The 13,291-nt window shown below is 49.3% G+C and overlaps 1 protein-coding gene across 1 annotated transcript; it reads right to left on the bottom strand.

Annotated features, from left to right (window-relative positions):
- Window positions 1–2,387: 2,387 nt before the first annotated feature.
- On the bottom strand, window positions 2,388–11,703 carry SAMD1 (sterile alpha motif domain containing 1). Its single transcript, XM_081898453.1, has 5 exons — window positions 10,822–11,703; window positions 8,716–9,094; window positions 8,163–8,253; window positions 6,205–6,313; window positions 2,388–5,013 (listed from the first exon to the last, which is right to left on the bottom strand). Exons 1-5 carry the CDS (start codon window positions 11,560–11,562, stop codon window positions 4,855–4,857), a joined length of 1,479 nt encoding a protein of 492 aa, XP_081754579.1. The 5' UTR covers window positions 11,563–11,703; the 3' UTR covers window positions 2,388–4,854.
- Between the last annotated feature and the right edge of the window lie 1,588 nt (window positions 11,704–13,291).

The following is a 13,291-nucleotide window of genomic DNA, read 5'->3' as shown; positions in this document are numbered from 1 at the left end:
ATCACTTCTCAGGAAGAACGGAATAATTGTGAACTTGACAGTGACCTAATCTGGAACTCCCTACAGTGGCTACCAAGTTGAAAGCAACGAAGGATCAGCACAATGGGAATTCAAAGTCCTTTACTATTTTTTACTGAAGCAGAATCTTTCTTTACACACAGTTATCAGCCACAGAGCTGTTGCTTTCATTGTAAATCTTCTTGGAGGAGGGGGGGAATCAATCCTAATTTATTATCTACTCCCAAAGGTACATTGAAGTCAGAATGAGGAACATAAAGACTTCCGTGGCCTCAGACAGAGTTCATCCACTTCAGCATCCTGTTTTTGAGAGTGGCTAGACTGCCAGCTGGCTGTCAGAGGTAGACTGCCTCTGAATCAGGTGTGTCCATTTAGTTTATCATGGCAAACAGCTAGTGCTAGACCCTGCACTGGGGCCAGTGGCCATCACGTCGTACTGGACATCAGCTGGATGGAAGCATAGTTTTTAAAAAAATCTGTCCTTGGTCTGTTTGTCAGGGGCGGAAGCATGGCCTGTATGTAGGGAAGAGATGGACTCTTGCCACAACACACACAATTCATCCCTCCCCTCTTCCATTTAATTATAAAGCTTCAAGTATTTTGGCCTTTCCTCAAAGTATTTCAGATGCTTCATTGCTTTGGTTGCCTTTTTGTGTGTGTGTATGCTGCAGGACAATGCATCAAGTCCCACCATTAGCCACGAGGTTAAATACTCATAGCTAAACAGGAGCAGCACGTTATTGTTTTAAAAGATCAACTTCTGGTTGTAAGCACCACAAACATTGATACCTCTAGTATGCCAGTCCTGAATGAATTTGTTCTGTAGGGATGTTCACTGTTGACAACCCAGCTGCTTTTGGGTTAGTATCAATTTAAATGCCACATAGTGCTGAAAGTAACTAACAATCCTGTACTCAGCTCTAGGTTCTACTCACTTTGACTGAACTTATCCCACGGTAAGCAGGTATAGAACTACAGCCTAAGGATCCTCAGAGTGTAAGAGCATCTGTAGGGCCTAAGATGCTGGTGCTGCATTACGGCTTCCATCATTCCTGGCCATGCTGGCTGGAAGCCCAACTTCTGGAGGGCCACAGGTCCTCCATCCATTTTAAGTCAAGGCAGCACATTTGGAAACAGAACAGAGGCATCCGTACTTGTAGCTCAACCACTTGTAGTCCCAAAGTTGGACAGCTGCATCCCATGTTAATCAGCAAATGCTAGTTGCAATCACTTATTCAGAGGGAAATCTGAAGAATTAATAGGAAAGCTGCAAAGTCCGTTAGAAGCATGTATTTTCTTAATTATCCTCTCTCCACTTCTTTCAGGTGGGTATGTGGGCTTGGATTGCATCACCATTTCCAAGGAGAAGCCCATGAAATATCAAGAATTTCCTTGATATTTCAACCATACATCCAAGGCATCACTGATCAGCAGTTTGAGGAATGACCACTTTGCCAGAGGCCTAGTTGGTGAAATGGACCTAGAATATTTCCCACTCCCTGCACCCCCATTCGCTTTTCACCACCTGTGACATTGTTTCTGCAGCAACATTGGGTGCTAGACCACCCCTGCACCATGATTGAAATTAGGATTTTAAGCAAGTTTAGGGAAGTGTCTGTGATTCAGTCTCTGAATAGGTTAAGTAACTGTTATGTATTCAATTCAGGTAGAGCAGAGCTTTCCAAACTCTGTGTAGCGACACCTTAGTGTGTTAATGTGTTGTGCAAACGCTCCCCGCTTTTCCCGGTGCTGGAAAAGGGTTAGTTTAACCTCTGGTTTGCTACCAAAACTAAATTACTGTGTCACGAAATGATGCATGTCTAAAAAGTGTGTCGCCAGCATGAAAAGTTTGGAAAGCTCTGAGGTAGAGGGAGCCAGGTGCGAAGTCTCGCATTGAACTGGGTGCATGTGATTCTTCAGCCCAGTCCATCCCAAACCTCCGGTTTCAGCTTCACATCCAAACTAGATTTCAAATAAAGGTTGAGATGAAACTTCGTTGGAACTGAGAGTCACCCAAAGTGATGGAGCACTTATTTGACCAGCTGTAGGATTCAAATACTATTTCTCCTCATTAGAATGGTCCAAATTAATTGCTAGCCTTTAAGTGTTTAACTTCCAGTAGTTAGATTAGCCTAGATCAACATAAAAGACTGTGCAATATGTTGTGTCCACCTTTACCAAGGAAACTTCGCCTTTGGATTTTGTAGATGTTGAATTAGTAAACACAAGCCCAGTTCACACCTCAGCACAGCCTTAGCCAAGGCCATTCCCCCTGCACAAATTTCCAAAACCTGTATGTTACAACCTGGGCCCATTGCCAACCAGCTTAAGCCTAGATCCCAAAGCACAAATCTTTTTTTTAAAAAAAAAAAAAACCACACAACCAGCCAGCACCTTATCTGTGTTTTCATCAGCACATGGTCATGTATATCAGCCCTTAAACTGTACTACAGTGTATCTAGGAAGTTAGGATCCTGAAGCCCCTTTCCGTCTTGTCTCTTACTTGAACTACCTTCTGCTCTGACAGGCAACACAACCTTGTCCCATCCAAGCCTCACAGAGGAATTTTCAAAACACTGCGCTGGAACAGCCTTGCTTGGCTTTGTCCATTCCAATCTACACCTTTCCACTGTGGATTATTAATGTCCTCTCCTCTTTCCACCCTGGCCAGTGTCAATAACAATGAAGTAAACGGGCAGCCCAATTCTGTAGCCCTACTCTGTTCCCAAAACGACAGCACAAAGAGTTGGAAAAATCACTCCCACTGTTGAGTCATCTAAATTGGTTCCTAAAGCATTTCACCTCCTATGGCAGCTCTTTTGACAACTGGTGGCCAATAAAAAGAATACATATTAGAACCCAAAAATCGTGTTGTTTTTTTATTCCCAGCTCTGGACAAAATAGTAGGGTCTAGTGCAATAGGGGGCAACATGCAGCCGGTATGTAAGCCCCTGAGGCACTTTTGTGCTACAACATTGAGAACCTCTGCTTTCAAAGTTCAAACAATAGGTTTCTAGCCCTCATGGTTCCAAATAAAATTTTGAGAACATAAATTCAGTGTGCTCCTGTCTAGCTGTGCATTCCTTTAGGCATGCATGTTGGGTTGTGTCTCGAGCTACGTACGCTTCTCTGTTTCTGAGTCACAACTAAACAGGGTAGCTACTGTCTATCCACTGATCCTCAAACTGTACTAAGGGCCTGTCTACATTCCAAATTTAAACCAGTTTCAACCCTAATCTGCCACGGCTCTAAAACAACAAATTCTAGGAAGTGTCGTTCTGTAAAAGGGTCTAAGATACTACAAAAGAGTTCTCAGCAGCCTCACCAAAAGGTGAGTTCTTTACAGAAAGCCGTGACAGTGAAACGAGTTTCAAACTGTTTTGTGAAACAGATACTTGCTAAGCAACTGGGGTACTCAAGAGGTGTGCCCTGAAAAATCACCAAAAAAGCTCAGATTTTGTGTTTCTGCCATAGCTAGATATTCTCCATTTGATGTGCACAAAGAGCCAATTTCACTGTAGTCTTTTTTACCACCTCCTCTTGCCTTTACAGTATACCTTTGCGGGTTTGGCCTGCTTTAACAAGAGGAGATCCTTTCGTAAGGCAACAAAAACCACCACCCCATTTTTCGTAACTGAGAACAGGGCTGCGGACCATTTCCTTTCCTTGCTCTTTTCAGTCCCCAAAGTGTTTGCTCCACTTATATTATCTGCTATAGAAGCACCAGCTAAACCACCTGGTTGTGAATATACACAGACAACAAGTCATCTGCCTCTGCCACTGCAAAGAGACCTTCCCTTAACCCTAAGTGTTTCATTTTAGACTTCCTGGTGATGTGCAAATGTTACCGCACTTTTTTACCCCAGTTGATTATAGCATTGAAAATTGAGCCAGGACTCCAGAGTTCTGCTCCCATCCCTGGACTAGTCAGAATACATCCCATAAAGCGATTAGCAACACCACTAGGTGACATCACCACCCTCAAATAAAAAAGGAGAGAAAAAGAGAGCAGAACTTAGGACTTCCACCTCTTTTTACACATACTTTTGTCCTTTAGACACATGTTCATTTTAAGTCATCCAATACCCCTTCCAGAAAGCTAACAAGTCTGGGAATACTAAACCAATTGGGTTTCTTTCCAGTTTAAATATTTATATTTTTTTAAAAAATGGGAAGAAAGAAATAATAAAAAGCAGTTGACTCTGGGCAATGACCATGAAAACTGGAAGAAAAGCCTACCCAAACAGAAAAGAGAATAAAAAGATATTTGATTAAAACCTCCTGACACCTTCAGCAGGCTCTATCTTTGTCTTCTTGAGAACAGCAACAAAGGGAGGGGGAGCAGGTAGGACCATCAAGTGCTACTGTGGTTGCTGTTGTTGTGGTGGTAAAGGGGAAGGGGAAAGGGGAGATGCTGAAGCACAAATTATCTCAATTAAACTGCGACTGGGAAGAGGAACAAAAACCACATCTTTCCACCCTTTCCCAAGAACAGACAATGCACTATGGTAAGTAAAATGCTGGGGTAAGTAACACAGACAGGTTGGGAGAAGGGTGGGATTTGTTTTTTTGCAGCCCTCCCTCCCTGTCTTTCCTATCTCTGGACAATCAGGGTAGAGAAGCCGCAAAGCCTGGATCATCATTTCTGTCCTCCCCACCATTTTCACAAAAATCTGGCCAAAGTCCTTCTTCCCCTTCCCACACAGCTGCTTCTCTTTGTTTTCATGGAGGCAGAGAAAGGCTGAAATGACTTGAGACAGTAGCGGTTGGCAGAGTCCCCGTTCACTTCTCCCCACCCAAGCTCTCCACACCCTTCGCGAGCTGCGCCCGTCCTCCTCAGCCCATGAAGGAGTCGCCCTCGTCCTCCTCAAAGTGGCACTGCTGCAGGACCTTGATGTGGTACTCGTAGATCTTGAGAGCAGGCCCCAGGCGGATGGAGAGGCCGGTCAGGACATCGGTGCGCTGCATCAGCAGAAGAGACTTCCCATCGATCTCCTGCAGTGGGAGCAACAGAGGCACAAAACATCAGGGCATTTAGGGCACAGGGACTCCCCCCATTAAGAGACGGAATATAGATTACACACACACACACACACTACTTTTAAGAAAGCAATAGGAGAGATCTGTATTAAGAAGGAATCCCCCTCCTCAGTGAACCAGAGGGAAGAAGGGAAGTGTTCCATAAATCTAGACGAGTTTCCAGGTTGAGGAATGGATATGATTGAATTTATGCACATTTTTTTGCCTATCTTGAATGCTTAGTCCTTCCCCATCCTTTTAACACATATTTAATTGTTACCAATTACGATTCATGCCACTGGTTTAACACCCGGCCATCAACCCATTAGGCCTCCAACACAAGTCACCAGGAAATGCCCATCCTAAGCAGAATTTCATATTTTGAAATAGTCACAAGAGTATTTTTCAGTCTTTTCTATCTGAACACAGCGCATAGGAAGCATGACAACACCACCCTCTGTTGAGCTTAGGTCCCAACAGGGCCTATGGAAAGGTGGCTTGAAGGCGCAGATGTCCATAGACAGCATCCAGCTCACAAGGTGGGATGCTTCTAGGTGCAGATCCCTGAAGAAGGAAGCCTGACTTTGGCCTTGGTTGGTGCCATTGACAGCTGTAGCTGGACCAGGCAGAGAGCCTTGCTTATAAGAGGAGAGAGGGCTGAAGGAGCCAAATCCCGTACTAAGGGGAAGAGGCCCATGATGCAACATGCAGAGAGGGATGGGGAAGACATATGCGGGAGAACACTCCGGACCCTTCCTATGAACATAAGCACACATTAAAATAGGATTGCTGAGCTCTAGTAACTTTATTTTTCCTTAAGCGAATAGCCAGTTGGAAGCAATGGTGGGGGTGGGGAGTAGCAATATGGATAACTGAAACAGATCTCTAATCATTGGCAAGCACCTCTGTTATTTACAAGGCAGGTTTTTTAGCACGCAAGAAAACCCCACGGTGACTGCTGCTTTGATGTACAATCATATGCACCCTGTCTCGTGTTTTACATTTGACAAAGAGCCCCTAAGCAACTAGGAACCGAGTGTGCATACATGCAAGTCCCTACCCTGTTAAACATTCAGTGTCCATGCCATTCAGGGCCTTCTATTTCACTAAGAGTTCCGCTTGAGCATTAATCCCCAAATCTTTCACTTGGTATCCCAAGGTTCTCACCTGTTCTTGAAAGGCAGATGCTTGCTCAGCAAAACCAGCTTCTGTGAAATAATCCACAACATCACTCACAGTCCATTCCACTGGGTCAGAAGGCTTCTCCTTCACTGAGCTACAAGGAGGAGAGAGAGAGAAAAGAGAATTCATACCCCAGGCATCCAATGGCCTCCTGATCCACAATGTGAAGGGGACTTCTCACCAGGAGTTAAAAAGAAGAGAGTGCATGCATGGATCCAGAATGGGGGGGGGCAGATCATAAAAAGAACCCAACTTGAGCAAGAGACAAGTTTTTCTGTATGGGGCCACCCAAACCCCACCCCAGTAATTTATTATGTGTATTTTTAAACCATACTTCAAATATACTGCAGGAAGGGGAGGGGTTACAAGAGTAAAACAAAATGTGAATAATAAAGTCAAATGCCGCAAAATGACAGAGAGCAAGAACTTCATCTCAAAAGCTTGGGTAAATAAAAAAACACCTGCTTGGAGGTGAAAGGAAAAATAGCATCTTGTCAGGGAAACATAGAATCATAGAGTTGGAAGAGACCACAAGGGCCATCGAGTCCAACCCCCTGCCAAGCAGGAAACACCATCAGAGCACTCCTGACACATGGTTGTCAAGCCTCTGCTTAAAGACCACCAAAGAAGGAGACTCCACCACACTCCTTGGCAGCAAATTCCACTATCGAACAGCTCTTACTGTCAGGAAGTTCTTCCTAATGTTTAGGTGGAATCTTCTTTCTTGTAGTTTGGATCCATTGCTCCGTGTCCGCTTCTCTGGAGCAGCAGAAAACAACCTTTCTCCCTCCTCTATGTGACATCCTTTTATATATTTGAACATGGCTATCATATCACCCCTTAACCTCCTCTTCTCCAGGCTAAACATGCCCAGCTCCCTTAGCCGTTCCTCATAAGGCATCGTCTCCAGGCCTTTGACCATTTTGGTTGCCCTCCTCTGGACACGTTCCAGTTTGTCAGTGTCCTTCTTGAACTGTGGTGCCCAGAACTGGACACAGTACTCCAGGTGAGGTCTGACCATCTTTGGGCAGAAGATGTTCCATCACTTGCTGGGGAAATAAACTTTCTCTGGTTGCCACCCACCTCACCTCAGTCAGTGAGGCATATCTGGAGACAGTTGGCCCTTCAAGTTCCCTTTGAACAGGACCCACTAATGGAATGGAAGCCAGTGCAGCCGCATAGCACAGGCAAAACATGATCCTAACCCCCAGTCCCAGGCAGCAATCAAGCAGCTGCATTCTATAGGAACTGCAGCTTCTGAACAGTTTCCCAAGGCAGCTCTATAAACAGTGCATTCCAGCAGTCTATCTTGGAGGTTCCCAGAACATGGGCGACAGAGGCCAGGCTAACAGGAAGCCTATCCCAGCAAACAGGAAGGGAAGGCCCCCATTGAGAGGCACCAATATGGCATCACAGTCACACAAATATGGCAATGTGCAAAGCAGCCTAATGAGGACGTCTAAGTATTTCAACCCCACTGTGCCTGCTTCGGAATCTGAAGGGCAGCAGCAACTCATTTCCTCCAATGAAGGAGGGAGGCAGCTGAAGAAACTTGCAGGACTAACTTACTGCTTCCTCCTCTACTGCCACCACTTCAGCAGCCCCTCATTCACTCTGACAGCAGCTTCATTTCCCAGAGTGTACAAAAGCTAAGTGCTGCTGCTGCTCCTTCTCTTAAGAACCAGCTGGGGTGAGGCAGCAGCTACAGCTCCTCCCTCATTCCCATAAGCACCAGGGTAGAATGAGGGGCAAGCTTACCTAGATGAAAGCCCTTCTAGATGCAGTCAGCCTTTACTCACTGCTGAAGATGTCTTGTCTGGTCCTTTTCTAAATAGGTGGTGGCACTGATGGCAGGGGACTCAAGTGTTCTCTCCTTACAGAGGGTCATAGGTGAACTAGCTGTCATTAAACAAATGGGTTTTCGGTGCCCACTCAAAACTTACGTGCAGCTGAAGGGTCTCCCATCTGCCTGGATGCCAGGTCTCCCAGGGGATGAGGGCACAGAGGGCTCAGTACCTGCAACAGCTGGTGACACTGGGAGAAAGTAAGAGAGGGAGGGGGAAAAAAACACAAATGGGAATGGGCCTGGTTCTCTTACATAGCAATGAGGCTTTAACTAGCTGGTGAATGAATTTGTGCATGTGTATGTGCCTGGAGCCCTTTTGAGGCAGAGAACTAGAAGCCAGTTTTAATTCCCATGGCACAAACACCTGAGAGCCAAAGCCACCTTCCCACAATCCGACCCCCCTGCCCCGCTCCTCATCCACTCATAATACCACTGACCTGGCCTAGGGCTCCTAGGCATAATTCTCAATAGTGAGTTGCACAATGACGCCAGGGGTCTATTTACACTTGAAAAACCTGTGCAATAAACTTATCACCATCTCCAATGGTTCCTCCATTAGGATCTTTTACCATATCCCTCTAGGGCCTGGGTCTCCCAAGAAAAATCAAGCTTAGCCAACTACTCGCCCCGCCCTCCTGCCCACCCTATACCTGCTCTGTCTGGCTGCTGATAGGCGCTGCCATCTTTCTTGCTGCCCCCCAGATGGTGACAGGCACTTTCTCCAGGCCAAGAGGCCTTTGTATGACATTGCTCATTTCCTTCATGGTGGGGACGCTCTGATCCTTTGTTCAAGGGCTGCTCCTCGAGGGAGCGCAGGTCTCTGGTGTGGGCACTGCTGGGTGGGATCTCTTTCCCACCATGCTTGCTGTCCTTACAGTCCCCGTTCACCTGGCCTATCCCAGGTCTGCTGTAGTTGCTGGCCTCATAATCTTGTGCCACCTCTGAACCTTCAGACATGGTGGAGGCTTCATCCTCTTCTTCTTCTTCCTCCTCTTCTTCTTCTTCACCTTTGACCTCCTCACCTGCCTTCTGCAAACATAAAAAGAATACATATATATATTTACAAATCCAGGCCTTGCTTCCACAGCACCCCAGACTAATCACCCCTGTGTCTAACTCTCCAGGCTTACTCAATGTTGGTGCCTCAAGTTCCTTGTTTCACTTTTATTGACTTTACAGTACTGTCCTACACATAATTGTTGTTAATGGTGCTTACTTCCAGGCTAAGGGTGTGGCCTTTTGCTAAATCCTATGCCAACTTTTCTGGGAGTTAAGTACCACTGACCTCTGTGGCTGTTACTTCTGTCTAGACATAAACAGGATTGCACACTTTGACAACTAACCCAATCTACTTCCAGGTTACAATGTAATTTTACTCAGAGCCATTTCTTGTAATCCTGCTTCAGTTTCCCTTATTTGTTCAAAATGAGTTACTGTACAGTGGTACCTCGGGTTACATACGCTTCAGGTTACATATGCTTCAGGTTACAGACTCCGCTAACCCAGAAATAGTGCTTCAGGTTAAGAACTTTGCTTCAGGATGAGAACAGAAATCGTGCTCTGGCGGCGTGGCAGCAGCAGGAGGCCCCATTAGCTAAAGTGGTGCTTCAGGTTAAGTACGGACCTCCGGAACAAATTAAGTACTTAACCCGAGGTACCACTGTACTTGGAACCAGCGGTGTTGCTAGTCTTGGTAAAGGTCTCCAAAGTACTACTGCAAAATGCTCAGAGGCTCTTTGAAACACAGCAGGAGCCTTCTAATCCAAGAAGAGATGGAATCAAACTTCAGTCACACCATCCCTCCACTTGGCTTTGTTGGGTGGATCCGCCTAGATTTATGGAAATCTATTGCCATCCTTGTAACAGAAAACTTGCCAAAAATAAGAGAGAACCAAAAGGGGCTTCTTTTTACTGGACTGTAATTGTATTCTACCCTTGATAATTGCTCTGATCCTTACTGGATTGGGTTACATTCCAGAGCTGGTCACCCTCCTGACCACATGATTTCTCTTTTTCTGCTCCCCCCTCCGCTCCCCGTTTGCATTCGCTGCCTTACTACTCCCACCACCTCCCGACCTTATTTGGAGGTTACAGAACCCTTTAGGTCAAGCACAAACTGACTCTTTGTTCTGTGTTTATACGGAGCCTGGCACGGCCTGAGTTTGGCGGGGGGGGCGAGGTCAGAGAAGGGGCCACTGTCCAGGGCCCGTCGTGCATCCCCAACGCCGCACAAATGTCACCGGAGGGCCACGCGCGCAGGTGAGCGGAGCCCCTCCGCACGCACGCCCGGGGGTGGTTCTTACCCGCTCCCCAACTCGGCCCCGCAAGTTCCCCGCGGACCAGGCGGAGTTGTGCCATCCAGCGGCGGCCTTTCCGCTCACCTTCCCACAATACTTCGGAACTGCACGGGAGAATGTCGCCCCGTCGAAGCCCAGGCACCAATCGTGGCGCCCCCTCCCGTGCCAAAGCGATTTGATTGGGCGCTGCCCATAACTCTTCCTCCCAGACACACGCACACCTGCGCGAGCGCCCGCTGACAACATTCGGGGGGCTGGGCGCCGTCTGCCCTCCCCGAAAGCGGCTCCTCTCCGGCGCCCGCCCCCCCCCCGCGCCCAGTATTCGGGCGCCCCCTGCGCGCGCACTCCTCCGCTAGGTCCGTTTCCGTCCTGGGGAAGCTCACCTGTTCCGCTCAGCCCGTGCGCCCCCGCCGCCCCGCCCCCACCCCTCCCCCCGCGCGCGCCGCGGCAGCCCCTCACCTTGTTCCTGTAAGCCCTGGCGCTGGGCGCCCGGGCCTGCGCGCCTCTCTCCGCCCTGGGCAAGGCGACGCTGTTGCCGCTGCCGCCCCCGCCCCCGCCGCCACCCAAGCGGGTCCTCTCCAGCCGCTCCTCTTGGAGCAGCCCCTGCGCTCGGCCTCGAGTCACTCGGCCGCCCCCCGGCGCGGCGCCGTCGCCGCCCAAGTAGCGCACAATCTCTCGCAGGCTGACGGGGGAGGGCTCCTCCGGGGCGGGGGCAGGCGGCGGCGGTCGCTCCCGGCCGGTCCGACGAGGAGGCGGCGGCTGCGGCGGTGGCGGCGGAGGTGGCGGCGGCGGCGGCGCGGCTGGCTCCGCGCGGGGCGCTGCACGCTGGGAGGACCGGGGCGTCGCGGTGGCGGCGGCGGCGGCGGGAGCGCTGGGCGGGGAAGTGCGGGCCGGCCGCTGCGGGGCCGCGGGGCTGGCGGCGGGCGTTCCGCCTCGCCGAGGCGGCTGGACCCGCGCAGCGTTGCGGTACGAGATGCTTCCCTTGTAGCTGACGCGGAGCACGGCGCGCTGCTGGATGAGCTTCTCCAGCTCGGCGCGGGTGCGCTCCGGCTCCGGGCCGTGCCGCCGGCGCACCATGCGGCAGATGCGCTCCAGGTCCGGGCGCGCCTTGCGCGAGCGCAGCGAGTCGATGGTGTCCAAGATCCACTCCTGGTAGCGCGGCGCCTCCTGGCCCGGGGGCGGCGGCGGGGGCCCGGCCATGGTGTTGCCGCCTCCCCCGGGGCTTCGCTGCCCCCGTGCGCCGCTCCGCCTTGGCCTCAGCTCTTGCCCGCGCGGCGCCAACTAGACCCTCCGCCCGGCAGGCGCTGCTGCTGCTGGAAGCGGCGGCGCGCGGGCTGGTCCGGGCAGCGCGAGCTCCTCCCTCCCCTTCCCCCAGCCGCACGCGCCGCCGCCTCCACCACCGCCCGAGCGGGACCCGCAGCCGCTTAAGGAGGCGCTGTTGCCTCCCGTAGCCTCCCTACACTTGGCGGCTTAAGGTGGAGCAGGAGAATTCGCGGCGTCCCCTTAGCGGCCGCGCCGCCTGGAAAGGGCGCTCTCTGGCCGCCTCAGGCAGAAGTCAACAGCAGGAATCCGGCGACTACATAATTCTTTTTTTTAAAAAAAAAACACTCGCTGGCTGTTCCATTTATAGCAGCAGGAGTTTCAGCGGCGGATTTCAGCGGAAAGTGGAATAGAAGTTTTCCCCTCAGCCTGCAACGCTTAGCTTTCCTCTCAAACGCCCGTCTTCATTTGCCCAATTTACGAACCTGACCTCCTCCTAGTCCACATTTATTCACTCAAAACTACGTCGGTCAGCGTCCACGCCCTTGCTTAACCCCGATCGCTGAAGGTTTGTCCTGCCTGCCCCTGTACACTTGTATTTCCTGACTACAGCAGATAAATGCGAGCGCTGAAATATGGAAGGAGATCAGAACCTCTATGTTTTGCTTTGTGTGTTTTTCAAAAGGCGGCTGTAAAGAGAGGAAAAATGTCCCTCCCAGCCACCACTCCTTCACTTCCTATGACATTTGCTTTTGCAGCCCTAGGCTACACCATTAAGGTTTCAGTTCTGTGCACAGAGAAGCAAGCTCCACTGAGCATAGTGAGACTTGCATCCAAGTAAATACACAGAGGTCAGACTGAACTGAACTCTTGCGGTTGTCACAACCAGTTGTCCTCTGGTCACACTAGGATGTCCTACTGTAAACTCTCACAGTCTTGGGTACCCTCCTCCGACTCTTGTTCTCATACACTAGAAATGTTAGAAAGGAGGCCCTTAGATTTCACAATATGTTGCATTTTGATTACTGTACTCTTCTTTTTGGCCAGGACCCCAGAGTTTATGATGCGATGACATAACAAAACATAAGCTGCTAAAACATAGTTTAAGAGGATAAGTAGGATCAGAAAGAGGAAGCTTGTACCTGTTTCTATTATGGTTAAGCAATTAATTGTAACAGTTGGATTCCCCCCTCCCAACAGCCCCAGAAGTCAGAATCTAAGCAATGCTAGGAATATTGACTATTGAATTTCAAAGAGATGATACAGGAAATCTACAGTAGAGTGACTGAGGCCTTGAGTATATTTTCTCTGTACTGATGTACTGTAGGACTGTGAAATTTTCACAAGATGCCAAAGGCTAGCACACCACACTGTTCATTTATTTGTGAACACGAGTTGCACTAAAGCATATCCATAGTAAATAGTGTGGTAGTTATTGTTCACGTAAAAGTCAGCAGTGCATATCAGCACCACCAACTTAAGCTATGTCTGGTTGAAGTCAGTGCTATTGTCCATCTTCTCTACCTGCTAATTACTCAAGTCCTGACCAAGCTGGACCAATCTTCATCACAGTCACTCTGTGGCTAAGCTACTACCAGCCCTTGGGTAGTGCTAGCTTGCAGAGGAAGGGCAGTGCTGCAAAATGTTGTGTACGCTCCACTTTTCAAGC

The sequence above is a fragment of the Podarcis melisellensis genome (genome assembly GCF_964234715.1).
Source record: "Podarcis melisellensis genome assembly, chromosome: 2".
NCBI lineage: Eukaryota > Metazoa > Chordata > Lepidosauria > Squamata > Lacertidae > Podarcis > Podarcis melisellensis.
Note: the sequence above shows the minus strand (reverse complement) of the source record. Positions and strands in the feature narration are given on the sequence as shown.